This window comes from Sabethes cyaneus, chromosome 2, assembly GCF_943734655.1.
Source record: "Sabethes cyaneus chromosome 2, idSabCyanKW18_F2, whole genome shotgun sequence".
Taxonomy (NCBI): domain Eukaryota; kingdom Metazoa; phylum Arthropoda; class Insecta; order Diptera; family Culicidae; genus Sabethes; species Sabethes cyaneus.
In genome coordinates, this window is record NC_071354.1 from 54,240,050 (window position 1) to 54,257,075 (window position 17,026).

The 17,026-nt window shown below is 41.3% G+C and overlaps 1 protein-coding gene across 1 annotated transcript; it reads left to right on the forward strand.

Annotated features, from left to right (window-relative positions):
* The first annotated feature begins 251 nt into the window (after positions 1-251).
* On the forward strand, positions 252-16,711 carry LOC128734650 (phospholipid-transporting ATPase ABCA3-like). Its single transcript, XM_053828937.1, has 7 exons — positions 252-517; positions 590-1,830; positions 12,308-13,658; positions 13,721-14,030; positions 14,294-15,237; positions 15,749-16,480; positions 16,534-16,711. Exons 1-7 carry the CDS (start codon positions 252-254, stop codon positions 16,709-16,711), a joined length of 5,022 nt encoding a protein of 1,673 aa, XP_053684912.1.
* The last annotated feature ends 315 nt before the right edge of the window (positions 16,712-17,026 follow it).

Consider the following 17,026-nt stretch of genomic DNA (forward strand, 5'->3'; position numbering starts at 1 on the left):
CGTTTGTTCAAATTAGTTTTCAAGAGAGTGCAAACTATGCAGTTTGAAGTCATTTTACAACATGTGACGAAATAAATTAACAGCTACATTTTAACGGTTAGTAGATATATCAATTTTATCATTGCTTATCATCGAAGCAAAGATTAAAAATAAAGATAATTGATACGGTATATTTGTTTCCGTTTAATTCCAGCGAGGCTTGCCGATTTCTGCAATTTTTGTGATATTAGACTAGCTAGGTATACTAGAAGATGGTAGTTGTTACTGCCCAGGGAGTGTCAAATTCCAACGTTCTAACACAAGCTGATGGAACAACGAATGGAGAAAAATTTGTGCTTCTTTTGTGGAAAAATTTTCTACTCCATTGGAGAAGTAAGATAGCGACTCTGGTGGAAATCCTTATTCCACCCTTTTTCATGCTACTACTAGTTGGCCTGAGGAGTTTAACCGAAGTACAAGTTAACAATTATGAATCGATTTACGAACCCCTAGACATTACCAATTTCACCGGAATAAGGCAAGTTATTCACATACTTACTGTGGAATATTCCCTAAATAATTATGCATAAACTCTTTCGGTGATATACAGGGATAACTTGGCGGTTCCATTCGCCCCGGTCATTGCTTTCTCGCCAAACAATGGCTTTCTTTACGACCTTATGAAACCGGTAGGCATCCGAACGGAAATGGAAATAAAGGGACTCTCCAATTGGCAAGAGCTGGAATACTACCTAATGGCATCGAGTGCATTTGTTGGTGTCCAATTTGACGATCGTTACCGTAAACTGTCAGGTTTACCGCTGATCTTAAATTACACATTGCGTTTTCCCGGTGAACTTCGGGCACAGTTCGGTATAACGCATACGTGGCGAACGAACTCTCGGTTTGCCTCCAGACCAGATGGAGGTGCACGGTTTTACAGATACGACGACGGAGGCCCAAGCCCTGGCTATTTCCGTGAAGGTTTTCTCAGTATACAACACTTCATTTTTGAAGCGTATCTGGAGAATGTTAGAAGTTTAAATGACGAAGTGCTTCCCAAGGTTATCGTTCAACGATTTCCTTATCCACCCTTTCTGGAGGATAATTTTCCATCCAGTTTGACAACATTTCTACCAATATCGGTGATGCTGGCATTCATCTATCCGTGTATCAGTATAGTGAAATCGGTTCTGTTTGAAAAAGAAAAGCAAATAAAAGAAGCAATGAAGATCATGGGACTGAATAACTGGATTTTGTGGAGTTCATGGTTCGTGAAGTGCTTATTTTTTATTACTATCTCAGTGTCAATAGTGGTTTTGTTTCTCAAAGTGCCTTGGTATACAACACCGAATGTATCGGTTCTGACCCACTCGGATTGGGGCGTGATATGGTTGTTTTTCTTCATCTACGGAATTTCCATTATCACGTTTTCATTTATGTTGAGCACATTTTTCTCCAAGGCGAACGCCGGAGGAGCAGTGGCCGCCGTCATTTGGTTTCTGGCATTCGCCCCCTACACGGTAATGGATCAAGACTACAATCGGCTAACTGCAGCGGACAAGCTAGCAGCATCGCTGCTGTTGAACTCTGGAATTGGTTTTGGCCTCCGGTTGATTGCGGTGTATGAAGGATTGATGATCGGAATGCAATGGTCCAGTTTATTTCATGAAAGCGAAATAGATAATATAAATCTCGGATCGATAATGCTAATACTGCTAGCGAACGCCGTTATATACATGCTGATCGCATTATACGTTGAAAAGGTATTCCCGGGTGATTTTGGATTAGCAGAACCCTGGTATTTTCCATTTTCTCGACGATACTGGTGCGGGGACGTTCAGAAGAAAGGTAAGGTTTATTTTTAATCTGATAGCATTCAATACGTAATTTATTTCAAATATCTTCATTAAAAGATTAATTAACTTTTGGGGATTAACCGTGACTCACGCATTAATTGATATCATTACCACGCACCGTCATTAGATTGAAAACAAACGTGAAATTCTTCTTTATCAGGCGTATTGAACACCTCAGAAGTTATTTGTTTTGAACCTTATTTCAACGTTTTCGTTGTTTGTTTTACTGAAGTGTTTCTGCTTCAGGTTATAAATAAACATCCAAGAAAAAGTTAATCTGGTATGGAGTCGTATATCAGTTGCATTGCATCACAACTAATTGATATGGACTTTTATCTATGCCATTTGTCATTCATATTTTAAATTTTACTTATGCCCATGCATTCGACAGAACAAAGGATTGAGTCCGGTTTCTCCACTGTCGACAATCATCTGCAACGGTTTTCACATGTCGCTAAGAGAATCTGCCATTTCTAACCATATCACTGATATCCGCAGTTCCTCCCTGTAGATTTCGTTCGTTCCTCTACTCAAGGTGTGTCCTAATCAGCTAGATCTACGGTCTAGAATCTCTGTCCCTATCAAGCGCTTATGACATCGGTGATGGAATTCCACTAAAAATTCGTGATTTGATCGGTAAGGTGATCTGATGGAATGCAAAAGATTCCAAAGATCCACAAATGCTTTCCTAATTCATGCATATATCAGTTTTAGTACCACCATCAGGCGTTGTCTGACTACCAAATAATTGAAAAGTTTCCGCCTTTTCAACTTATTTTCCTGCTACTGTCAATTTGGTGGGATTTATAGTATTCAATCTCCTCTTTGGCTTGGTATTTATAAGGTTAACTATAACGCATGCTACCCTGAAGCTATTGGATAGATGATCAAGATTGCTCTACATATCAGATCATGGGAGAGCGAAGAAATGTCGTTGGTAAAGCTGAGTAAGGTAAAGGTTTTGAAAATTTGGTTTATTATCAACCGAAAAATGGTGAAATATTTTCTTTCTATTCCTTCGAACATTTTACCAGTTCTTAATCCATTAAGTCGGCAACTAACGCAGCCGGCTATTAGAGTACAGGACAGTTACGGGGCTAGCGCAACAATCCTTCTGACTCTATCTAGAAGCTCAGAAGCTAAGTAAACAGAACCCATAGTGGTCTTTAGCCTCTTATCCAGCAACTCCTGTCCCTACCTCCACATGGTACCAGCCGGAATACGAGGAACCTTAACGGAGATCGTGTAACCAACCTCGGTGGAAACTCAGGTCGTATACCAACAGGGAAGAAGGCACAGTGTTGCCTTGATACTATAAGATGGCTGCCCCATCACGAGACTCGGAAGCGTAGGCATTAGTACGGCTACCTATCTAAATCCAACACACTAAAAAGAATCAAAAAAATTCTACTCGGAACATACGGCATGGACAAAGGTGTCGAAATAAGGCATAAATCTTCTACATGATTGTGAGGAACGTGTTGCTCGAGCCAAAGATGCTCATATATGGTGATGCTGCTTGAACAGTTATGAACAGGAACAGGATGTGCATGTTGAGGATAAAAGGCCATTTCTTTAACTACACCATCTTAAACGTGCATAGTCCACATGAAGATAGACATGAAGACGAGAAGGAAGCGTTCTATGTGTAGCTGGATGCAACGTACGTCAGCTGCCTACCACGGGACATCAAGATCGTCATCGGGGATATGACATATGAACGCCCAGGTCGGCTGAAAAGCAATGTATAGACCGGTGATCGGGCCCCATAACCTGCACACCGAACGAACGATAACAGCCAGCGATGCATCAACTTTGCAGCTTCCCGAGGCTTGGTGATCAGAAGCACTTTCTTTCCCCAGAGATATCTATAAAACCACCTGGAGATCACCTGACCAACGAATCTTGAACCAAATCGACAACATTCTCATCGATGGCCATTTTTCTCGAACATCATCAACGTACGCTCTCTACGAGGCACTATGGAGCAGAACCCGAAAAAGCTCGGACAAAACCTCAAAATTTTTATTTGAGATATTCTGTCAAACTTAATGTTCTACGTATAGTAGACATATAATCTATAAGAAATATGCATAAATTTAATATATTTTTTTTGAAACGATGGTTCTACAATTGATGAAGGGACGGTAGGGGAAAGAAATGAAAATTTTTTGGTGAAGGAGGGGGAAGAGCGGAAAGGAAGGGGGGGGGGTATTGGTAGCTATGCTTGACAAGTAGTCATTTTGACTCCTACCTTTTGTCCACCACATGACTACTTGTCAAGCATAGCTACCAATACCCCCCCCCCCTTACTTTCCGCTCTTCCCCCTCCTTCACCAAAAAATTTTCATTTCTTTCCCCTACCGTCCCTTCATCAATTGTAGAACCATCGTTTCAAAAAAAAAATATTAATATATGTATGACCTCATTCCAAGGTCAAGGCTAAAAATCCTGAGATTAGTCTATATGCATAAATTGTTTTAATAAGTGCTTTTTCAATAGGCATTAAAGAAGGTGAAACACAGTGTAAAAAAAATTTGAAAAATGAAAAAATAAAAATCATTTAATCTTTTAGTATCTAGCTACCATGCTGCTTAAAATTCTATACTTTTAAAGTACAATTCACATTAAAGGGATTATAAACTAATAGTTTAGGTGATATTAAGACGGATTATTTACTAGTAAGCTTTGTTCTGACGAAGTGTTTTAGAACAAAAAATTTGTTATTTTTGTCAATTTTCAATAGTGTGTAGAAAAAGATTTCCACAGATTTCCGCTCTGACACTACCATAAAATCAACATTCAAGGTGTTAACTACTAACAAGCAAAAAATTAGCTGCTACTAGTTGCGATGCTCGGAGTTATTAAAGTTTTCCGAATGCATGTTTTCCGGCATTTTAGGCTACAAATTAGTAAACGCGCGCGCCAGTGCGAAGTTCATCCAACAAATAATTTTGCTTAAGAGTAGCTTATTCTACTATTGTATATCTAAAACCACTTGAAGAAGCGTTTGATAAGCTGCTATACAACAAAAATGTTCCTTGGGCATTCTTGCTGTACGTTAAATAGTCATACTTGTGTATGTAAGACTCCACATTATTATCGTTATGAGATACATTGGAGTCGATTAGGGGAATTTAGGGCATTGTTAAGGCAACCACTTAACAGCTTTTTGCCAATTAGCTCTGTTTCAAGTCTAATTGGCAGCAGAATATGTTCGAATAGACTTTCAGTTCGATTGAACAAGCCTCCATTTTGTTTATTCAGAGTCCAACATGTTGATACGTGTTTGCAGGATAAACAGATTGCTACTCTGTCAGTTACACATTATTTTTTGTGCCTTCTGCCAGGCTTTGACTGAGGCCGATGACGGTCTATCTCGCCAGTCGTATCCATTTGCTGCGTATGGCCACACTAATGAAATAAAAATTTCAAATATAACGGAGATCGTACTACGGAAACGGGAAACGTAGTATTACAAATGATCGAGAGGCATACCATAAAATATGCAAAAAATGTCAGTAATTTATCCTTTAAAAATCAAAACAAATGCTAACAGAGCAAAAGAAACATGAAAAATTTTCATCTTTGCAATGAGAAATGACTTCTAAAATCGGTTAAAATTGTTAATCTATCAAAAACACATGAATGCACTAAAGCAAATAGTATTATAAGTTAACCTATATAGTGAACCCTTTACCGGTAATTAACCCTCGGATAAAATTTCGGTATTTATTAGCTTGTACTTCTTATTTCTGAGGATATATGACATGAAATAGAACATACTAAATACAACACACATTTGAGTTTATAATTTTTGCTGCATTTCAATGCTTTAAAATCGACATTTTCAACAAATGAGGGTTCATTATACGGTTAACAATGCAAAAAATGTCGCCATTAGCGGACCCTTTCGATGCAAAATAAAAGGAATTTTTTTTTTAAAATATGTAAAATATAGAGATTTGCAGCATAAATTGATATATTTAGGCTTATTCGAAAGTTACTAATATTGTAAGTGCCATCGGTTGGGTGTTTAGCGTTACGAGTTCAAAATAATTTATAGAAAGGTCCACAAATGGTTGATTTACCCTATACTAGAATAATAATACTAAAGTACTCTTGATATACAGATTGTGATAATTTGTATAGGAGGTCGTCTGACTACCAATTTCGACTATACACTGAAAAAAAATGTGTTTGAGTATTTAAAATATTTATAACTTGATTCCCGTAAGTCCTACAATTTTGGTATGTTCAGTAGCTTTACGTAACTTTACAGGACAAAAAACTTTTCTGAAGCACAACATTTCTAAAGTCATTATTTAAAAAGTTATACTCCAACGCCATCTATAGAAATAAAAATACAACTACTAAAAATTTACAAAAAGTTGCGAAATTTTATTATAAACAATATTGCTGAAGACAATAAAGCTCTACGAAGCATATGAAAGAAGTTATGAGGTTTTGTCCGAGTGCCGGCTCAATCTGCCCCACTGTGCGGGGTGCGAATATCAACTCGGACCATTACCTAGTAGCAGTACAATGGCCGTCAATGAGGCCGCAACCGCGGTTCTACGAGGTAGGACAGGTAGGACGAGGTAGGTTTGCCTGTAAACATGTTTCTGGGTACCGTCTGTGCGAAAAATGCCGTGGAAAAATGCGAACTCTTTGCCACTCACTTCAAGAATTTCTTTAACACTTTTGTTGCTTCGAAAATGCAGACTGCCTCTGCAATCAGAGATACTCCATGTGATGCGATCAGCTTGAATATATTCCATATAAATGATTAGCTCGTTGAAACCGCGATCAAAAAGCTCAAATATTCGCTCGCTGTTGGATCAGACGGAATTCCTTCTTGTGTTCTGAAGAAATGTGCTGCAGCTATTGTTCGCCCACTGGCGATGTTATTTGAAACTTCTCTCCGACAGAATGTATTTCCTGAATCATGGAAAAAATTCATCATGTTTCCCGTGCACAAAAAAGGAGATAAGAGGAACGTGGAAAACTATCGGGGTATCACATCACTTTGTGCCTGCTCGAAAGTGTTGGAAATCATAGTCACGACGCACTTTTTATGTGCAGTTCGCAGTACTTATCCGTTGATCAGCATGGATTTTTCCCTAGAAGATCAGTTGCCACTAATCTAACGCAGTTTGTTTCCTTCTGCTTAAACATCATGGAGGAAAACGCGCAAGTAGATGTTATATATACAGACTTAAAAGCTGCCTTCGATCGTGTTGATCACGCGATATTGTTGAATCGGATGGAGAAACTTGCAATTTCTGTCGCTTTCATCAGATGGATGAGGTCTTACCTCACTGACCGTAGTTTATGCGTCAAAATCGGTCCGGCAGAATCGGAACTGTTTTGCAATCTATCAGGGGCTCCACAAGGAAGCAACTTGGGCCCTGTACTTTTCACACTATTCATTAACGAGCTCTCTATACTGCTGCCTGATGGATGTCGTCTGTTTTACGTGGATGATGTTAACATGTTAACATGCCAATAAAAACCACACTTAACTGTTTGAGATTGCAGCAACTGATTGACCTATTTGAGGCGTGGTGTATGAATAATTTGTTAACAATCAGTGTCTCCAAATGCAGTGTTATATCGTTTTACCGCAAACTGAACCCGATTACCTTTAATTACTCTATTCTGGGCCATGTGCTGCAACGGGTTAATCATATTCGCGACCTGGGAGTGAATCTTGACTGTGCTCTCACCTTCCGATTGCACTTTGAAGAGATCATCTCAAAAGCTAGCAAGCAACTCGGGTTCATCTTTAAAATAGCTAACGAGTTCCGCGATCCGTTTTGTCTTTGTTCGCTATACTGCGCATAGGTACGATCATTACTCGAGACCTGCTCAAAATCTGGTGTCCGTTTTAAGCTAGCTGGATTGCGAGGATTGAAGCAGTACAAAAAAAGTTCGTCCGTTTTGCTCTTCGGATGCTACCGTGGAGCAACCCGCTGGCCTTGCCTCCATATGACACACGGTGCAAATTGCTAGGACTTGAAACCCTCGAAAAGAGGCATAGGACAGCTCAAGTTGTGTTTGTTGCTAAGCTCCTGATCGGGAATATTGACTATCCGCCTATCCTGGAACAGTTGAATCTATACGCTCCGGAAAGCGCTCTTCGTACTCTTCGTAGGTGAAGGAATTTCCTTCATCTTGACGCTCGGAGAGTTAACTACGATCAGTTTAGTCCGATAAGATACATGGCAGCACAGTTCAACACCGTGTACAAGCTGTTCGGTTTTAACATCACCATAGACACTTTTAAAAGACGACTCCTGCAGAGACGATAGCTTTTTGCCGTTTAAGTGTAGTTTTATGTAAAAATATCTGTAACAATATGTAACTCTTAGTTAGTCTATATTAGTATTCATCAAGATAATATTGTATCGAATGAATGGTTATAAATAAATAACAAATAACAAACAAATCCGGCGAGAATTCGGCCAGCTGAAAAATAATAGAGCCGCCGGAAAGGACCGACTTCCGGCAGAACTCTACAAAAATGGCTAAGAACCGCTAGCAACGGCACTTCATTGGATAATTTCAAGTATTCAAGAGAAGAAGAAACTACCGGAGAAGTGGATAAAAGGTGTAGTCTGTCCCATCTACAAAAAGGGCGATCGACTAGATTGCTGTAGTTACCTATTAGGCTGGTCAACGCCACCTACAAGGTGCTCTCCCAGATTTCGTAGCGTCGTGTATCCCAAATAGCAAGAGAATTCGCAAGGCAGTATCAAACGGGCATTATGGGGGTACGTGCCACTACGACAAATCCACCAAGAATGACGGAATTCCATCGTGCCCACGCTTCATATTATCGAGGATTTCAGAGCAGCATACGATTCAGTTGAAAGCGAACAGAGGGTTGCGGCAAGGGGATGGACTGTCCTGTATGTTATTCAATGTCGCTATTGAAGGTTTGATCCGGCAAGCGGGCATCGAAACGAGAGAAACGATCTTTAGCAAGAGTAGCCAACTTCTAGCTTTCGCAGACTACCTCGACATCATTACTAGAAACCTTGGGACGGAGGCAAATTACGCCAGACTAAAAACGGCTAGGAGGATAGGGTTACAAATCATTGCGCTGAAAACCAAATATATATGGTAGGAAGAGGCTCCAGAGAAAGTAACGTTTGCCTCGTAACTATTGATGGCGATGAACTGGAAGTGGTTCATGAATTCGTATGTTGGGGATCTCTGGTTACCGCCGACAATAATACGAGTAAGCAGATTTAATGACGCATTCCAGTTGGAATTCGAGCCTACTTTTCCGCCATCACACAAAGCTGACGAGGTACAAAATGCTAATCAGACCGGTACTGCCCATGGATTCATACATCATTATAGTTGATGTAAAAGCCAAAATGACCAAAATGTACTTTTTCGGTCCTACACATTCTCAGCTATGTACTATACATGCCAAGTGCTCAAAGAACATTTGTTTGTTCGAAAATATTCGAGAAATTTGGAAAAATATAGCTACTCTGCATAGTTGACGTAACTCCCCGCAAAATCATCTAACATAGCAACTTACTTTTTACGGGCTTTACTCCAAAGTATGTATAAGAATAAACAGTCTGTTTATTCACATAAACTGACGTATGCACTTTTTGAATACAATAATCGAGAAATGAATCACGAAACCCCATCGGCTCTCTTTTGATTAATAATCTCTACTAAATTGATAGATTATTTGATTGAAAAAGTATACAGTTAAGATTATATGGCCTTAAACAATTTTTCCTATAAAATGACAACCTTGCCATCCCGTTTCGTGTAACTACGAATTTTTTTCAGTAAAGTCTGACAACGCTGCCTTTGAGGCTCACCAGAGTTGCTTAAAAAGTTCAGAGCAACGATTATGCTGATCCGTACGATATCGGTCAGTAACCGGTCAGCTCAATGGTCCTAATCCTAACACCACTGAGACAGTGAAAGGCTTTTTTACTTCCTCAGCTACGGGGTCGACCCAGGCTTACCTGTCCGTATAAAGTCCGAGAAAACCCGCCAAGGGCGCAAGCTCTTAGGGGCGCCAAAAAAGGCCTGCCAAAAAGGGCCTGCGTTATCAGTTGATTTGCGCAGCAGCCATAGTGAAAACTGTCAAACAATTACACTCGATGCTTTGTTCGTACTTCCAGCTCCACCCGTAGCGAACGGAAGTCTGGTTTCAGCCGCCCGACAGTGCTGCGAGGCCAGGCAGCAGAAGCTAAAGATGAAGACCGAGAGCATCAACGCCTCATCTTTCCGCGTCTTGGGCCGGGAGGTCAAAGAAACCGGCTAAACGGTGAAGTAGTACTGGGCCAAAATGGACAAATTTATGCGGAAGCGTCATTCGAGCATGGTCGTATCTGAGTAGCAGGCAATCGCCCAGAGAATAACTGAAGGTGCTGGCGAAAAACATCTTTCCGGCGGAGCACGATGTCGGGGTCATAACGGACGACGAAAACTATTTGTCGCTGGACGCAACGTCTGGCGAAGAAGCGAACGCTTTACGTCCCCTACCAAAAAAGTAAGTGATGACGTCGTGTATATCTCCCCGCCCCAAGTTACCAAGTTCTGTGGCTGACGATCAGAGAGAAGAGAATACCCAAGCCACTGTTATTACGTTCAGGGTTGACGGTGAACGAGGAGATTTCACGCAAAGAATGTGGTCTTTTGGCCGGACCTGGCCTTGGCCCATCAAGCCAAGAGATCACTAGAGCAGATGAACCGGCTGAAGATAAGCAAAGTCGTGGGCTTAACCCGTCGTTAAACATAACTCTTCTTTATCGACAGACTTTGCAGCCGGTTGGTGTAACGATCCTACCGACTCCGCCTAGCCGCTGAAGGGCTGAAGGTAAAGGTTGTACCGACGATCACCAACTCTCCCAACGTCCCCCAGCTGTGATCAATAGTAAGTTTTAGGGCGAAGCTCCAACGAAGCATGTACCCAATAGTTTTGTAGCTAAAACGGAGAAGGACCTGATCGCCAAGGCCACGAAAGAGTTGAATAATATGCCGACGTTTATGTTTTGATCGGCCATGTCAAAGATTCCGGTGAACAGCTGTAAAGCCACCTGGCAGGGCGTCGAAGCATTTTTAAAGAAGGTTTAATAAACGAAGGATTTAAAACAAACAAGTTTCATTGAATTATCTTTTGTAATTTTTTTTCCATCGTTAAATTCATCTAAGTATTGAATAACGGGCGAATACGAAACCGTCAAGTAAGTTCGAATCTCGGCTGGGAGGTGTTGCTATAGAGTCAGTAGGATCGTTGCACTAGCCACGTAATTGTCCTGTGCTTAATTAACCAGCTGCGAAGTCTGTCGATAAAGAAGAGTCAAGTTCTCAACAGGACGTATATATTGCTTTGCCTATACGAAAAAGTAATAAACCTGGAACAAGCACTGTTTTAAGAAATGAGGAACGCCAAATTGGGTTTCCGCCAAGGGTGCCACGATGTCACGCTACGGCTCTGCTGCCAGGATATGATATCGTCAAGGAATTCAATGCCAGCCAAAGCACCGTCAGAAGGATTCACCTGCAAGAAGGATTTCGATCTATTGGGGTCAGTAAACAATCAAACACGACATTGAAGCAGAATCTAGGGTCCAAAAGACGCGTCTGGAAGTTGTACAATGAGGCTCGACGTGAACGACGTGAAGATGGATTGTGAGTGTGGGTCTGCGTCATATTGGATCATCGTACGTTTTCTTACCTGTATTCTGAGCCTAACAACGACCATTCTATCTTTTATCTGTTCCCATCTCACCCAATCCCGGTAATCCCTTCAGCCAAACAGTAAACCAGCTCCTCATTCCAGAGTCGAATTATCAACTCGTGTACGAGAATGTAGTAAAATTTCCTATATGCCGAGTCTCAAGGCAAGGAGTCTCCAAGTTCGTTGCCAAAACTACAGTTTGATTTCCAGCTTTATTTTATGTAACAATAAGGTTGTATAAGGCAGTATGATCTTGACTGAAAATCCTTTTAGGAGTGTAGTGGGCAAGAATCGAATTGCGTATTCTACCGCTCGCTCCGAGACAGATACGGTTTACGCCGCCTTTAACCTGACAAACAGTCGTCCAAAGAAAACTACACTGCTGTAATCAGTTTTTCTTACTCGTGTGCACTTAAAATCTACTAAAGAATGGATCCTAAAGTGAAAACAAGAAAAGTTCGCTACACTAGTGAACATGAACAGCGAGTGTCTGGAAGTATTTGCGGGTTTTCAAATTGAATAGCAGAAGTCTATCGTTGATTAAATTGATTCGACGCCTAATATATAATTCGCACTGATGCTTTTATTGTGAACTTCTATGTTTCTTTCGATTCAGACCCTTTGTATGACTTTTCTTTGCTTCTTTAGATTGAATTAACATGTTCTTTTCGAGTCGTGGTTTAAAACTTAACATAAACACATTTAACAATAAATAAATTCACATATACTAACTCTTGTATTCCAGAAGCGGCAAACCAGGACCCGATTGCGCCGAATCCCAACATAGAACCGGAACCGAAAGGTCGCGCCGCTCGTATTGAGATCCGCGAGCTGCGGAAAGTTTACTCAAACAAGAAGGTAGCCGTTGAAGGTTTAAGTTTCAATATGTTCGAAGGTCACATAACGGCCCTGTTGGGACATAACGGAGCCGGTAAAACAACAACCATGTCGATGCTGACGGGAATGATACGGCCATCGTCTGGAACGGCGATCGTGTGGGGCTACGACATCCGGTATGACATGAGAAAAATTAGAAAGTCTTTAGGCTACTGCCCGCAGCATAATATCCTGTTCGACAGGCTGACCGTTAAGGAACATCTGTACTTTTATGGGAGGCTAAAAGGTTTGTCCAAAACTCAGGTGCAGTACGAAATAGATCGGTACATAAAAGCCTTGGAACTGATTGACAAAACTAATGTGAGAGCTGCCAGTTTGTCTGGAGGCATGCAGAGAAAGCTATGCGTGGGTATTGCGTTGTGTGCTGGTTCCAAGGTGGTTCTTTGTGATGAGCCTACCTCCGGAATGGATCCCGCAGCTCGCCGAGCGTTATGGGATTTGCTGATAGCGGAAAAAAGTCGACGTACCATGATATTGTCAACACACTTCATGGACGAGGCTGATATGCTAGGAGACCGTATTGCCATAATGGCGGATGGTAAGCTTAAAGCTGTCGGGTCGTCGTTCTTCTTGAAAAAGAAGTTTGGTGTCGGTTACCGTTTGATTTGCGTTAAGTCACAAGAATGTGACGTGGATGAGGTCACGGAGTTGCTTCGCAAATATATCCCGGGTTTGGTAGTTGAGTCTAACATAGGAACAGAGTTGTCGTACCTTTTGGAGGAAGAAAATGCCGCTCACTTCCAACCTATGCTGGAAGAACTGGAAAGCAACGTTCAGCGGCTGCATGTCTTGGATTTCGGCATATCTCTCACCACGCTGGAGGAAGTTTTTATGAAAGTTGGATCCGATAACGCAACCATCAGTGACGCTGTAAGTGTGAGCAGCATTGCCACTGCCTCCACTGATCTCGAATCAAATTCCAGCGTTGGGGATTACAATCTTCTCGAAGGATTCCAATTGTTCCTCTGTCAAATGAAAGCACTGTTTTTGAAAAAAGTTTATCAAACTTATCGAAACTGGTTCTTGTATATTATCCAAATTGGAATTCCGATTCTGTTTGTAGCAGTAACAATCGCTGTCGTGCGTGCCTGGGTTGGGTCCAGAGATATGCCGTCCCGGTTCTTGACCATTATGAACCATAATCCATCAGTGACGCTCGTGCAAACAGACCCCCATGAACGGAGTGAAATGACACAATCGTGAGTTTATTTTATAAAGTCTTCGAATAAAATTTAATTTCAAAACATGTTTTTCTTTGTAGTATTTTGAACAACTATCTGTACCACTTTGAATTCGCACAAGGATTGGTCGTCGATTTAGTGTACGACTTCATCGTTAGAGTCTTTTTAAATCACGCTGAAAGCAACCTGATCGAGGTTAATAGGCATTTCATTATTGGGGCTACCATCCACGATGACAACTGCACCGCTTGGTTCAACAACGAAGCGCTTCATTCGCCAGCTATCTCACTGAGTGTCCTGCACAATGCGCTATTGCGAACCTTTACCCAATCGAATACCTTTCGCATTGATGTTACGAACCATCCCCTGCCGTATACGGACGAAACCAGGGTGAGTGATAGTTTTAACTATTTAAGCAATTCATAGATTAACTATATTGATAACGCAGGCGGTTTGTTTTGTTGCTTTTCTCGGTCACTTCCATCCATATTGATTTGTAAATTTATTCCAAATATCTAGTCGTTAAGTTGGTTAACCTCATCTAATAAATTTAAATCAATCGATGGATCGAACCGATTAGTGACGAATGCCAGATGTTCTCTGGTGACAGTATAATGATGATAACCTGACTAATTTTTGAATTCATCCCACAGCTCCAGATGAGCCGAGCCCATAACAATCTGGGCTTCCAGTTGGCATACAACACCGGATTCGGAATGGCATTTGTGTCCGGGTTCTTCGTAATATTCTACATTCGCGAGCGTGTCACCAAAGCCAAACTGCTACAGTTAGTCAGCGGAGTGAACCGCTTCTTCTATTGGTTGACAGGTTTTCTGTGGGACTATTTTATCTTTGCGATTGTGTGTCTATTTATTATTGCAACGATAGCAGTGTTTCAGGAGCCTGGATTCAGTACGGGAGCAGAGTTGTTTCGAATGTATTCCATTTTTCTGTTCATTGGCCTTCCGGCACTCCCTCTGGCCTACATCACGACTCTGTACTATGCCGTTCCGCCGGCAGCATTCATACGCGTCAGTGTTGCATTTATCGTCACAGGAACTGCACTTTTCATTTTTGTGTTCCTTCTCGGGACCGACATGTTCCAGCTGAATGAACTTTCCGAAACACTCTCGACAGTGTTTTTAATATTCCCGCATTTCACGCTGTGTGATGCCATCGTTAGTTTGAGTCGAATGTCGGTTACGATTAACATGTGCGAATCGGAACGGCCACCGGGTGTGACTCCGTTACCGATCTGCTACGAGGATCTACATTTTTATCAGTGGGATCGTCCCGGTATAGGAAGGCATCTGTACTACAGCTTATTTATGACAGCAATCTATTTTGGATTGCTCTTTTTACTGGACTTTAAGGTACTAAAAGTTTTGGTACAAAAAACACGTGAATGGCACTACCGAGGCAAGCACAAACTGCAGACGGATCGAAACGAGATCGACTCCGATGTTCTGGCCGAGAAACTGCGTATCGAAAAGATGACGGAAGCTGAAAGAACTGAAACAAATTTGGTAGCACACCAGATGACCAAATATTATAATCGTTTTCTGGCGGTCAACCAGCTCAGTGTTGGAATCAAAAGGTAAGTGGAAAATTGGCAGAAACATCATTGAAAATAAACTGTTGACTAAACCGTTTGCGTCTGACCTGAAGGATTCTAAAAATACTGTACTCGGCAACATTTTAAATAACTTTAGAAACTGCTTTTTTCGAAATTTTATCCTGGATCAGTAAGTATCCCTAGGAGAAATTAGTATTCTAAGGACCTTGGTATCTTCTTTCAAATCTATCTTGAGTCCATAAACAGATTAGTGAAGACTGTCAATTCTAAACGAACAGATTTCTATGAATGTTACTATTTTTAACTACCGAAACGTTGTAATCTCCTTGTTACTAATTTTGGCAAAATAAAATAATCAATTTTTCAACTCATGTTGCTTAAAATAAAAATCTTCACACAGAATTCATCTTCAATTGATGGAACAGTTTCTGCTCGTCAAAAAAAAATCGCCGCAGAAGCAGTGAATGCAGCTTCAAGCCTGATCGTATCAATAATGATTGCGATTTTTATTGCCTGCCGTTTCTCTTTGCAGCTACGAATGCTTCGGCCTTCTCGGTGCGAACGGTGCCGGAAAGACTACCACGTTTAAGATGCTGTCGGGCGACGAAACGATTTCCTTCGGCAACGCATGGATCAAAGGCAACAGCCTGAAGAGTCACCTGAAAAAGGTCCACAAGCACATCGGCTACTGTCCGCAGTTCGATGCGCTGATCGAAGACCTCACGGGACGCGAAACGTTAAAATTGTTCTCCCTGCTTCGGGGGGTGCCGGGAGATAAAATCCCCGAGATAACCAACTTTCTGGCAAGAGAGTTCGGCTTCGCGAGACACCTGGACAAGCAGGTGAAAGCCTACAGTGGGGGCAATAAGCGAAAGTTGAGCACGGCATTGGCCCTGTTAGGAAATCCGTCGGTGGTGTACTTGGATGAACCTACCTCGGGAATGGATCCCGGGGCGAAGCGGAATCTGTGGAACGGGGTCTGCCGCGTGCGAGACAGTGGGAAAACAATCGTGCTGACTTCGCACAGTATGGAAGAATGTGAGGCACTGTGCACGCGGTTGGCCATAATGGTGAACGGGGAGTTCAAGTGCATCGGGTCGACCCAGCATTTGAAAAACAAGTTTTCGCAAGGCTTCGTATTGATTATCAAAGCCGCGAAAGTGGATTCTATCGAAAAAGCGCGAGCAGCAGAGGAATCAGACGCTCCGGACTTACAGAGAATAAAAGATTTCATCCTAACTCAGTTTCCTGATTCAGAGCTAAAGTAAGCAGAATATTTTTTCGATATTTCTTATTTTTAACATACTTTTTTTTCAGGGAAGAGTACCAGGACTTGCTGACATATTATATTCGATCGCAGCACATGAAATGGTCGCAAATATTCGGTATAATGGAAAGCTGTAAACGTACTCTCAATGTTGAGGATTATTCTATCGGTCAAACAAGTCTCGAACAAGTGTTTCTCTCATTCACCAAGTTTCAGCGAGAAGATTGATTAGTATTCCAAAGATGACTGCTCGAATAAATCGTTTATCTGTGCACTGCAAGTAGATTTAACTAGATATTTTATTATTTATTTTATATGAAATTAGCGCTTATCATTACAGTTAATAGTTATATGACAAAGCTATTTGTGTTGCATTACTTAGTCTTGACGAGTTTTAATGGCCCCCGAAAATTTAACAAGCGTTAAACCGATTAATATAGAGCACGTTATCACATCCATCTTCACACTGGAGTTATTAGTAGCTTTAGTCTGCTCAATAACATGCTTTGAGACAGTTTTGCTGTCTTATTTATTGCTTTACGT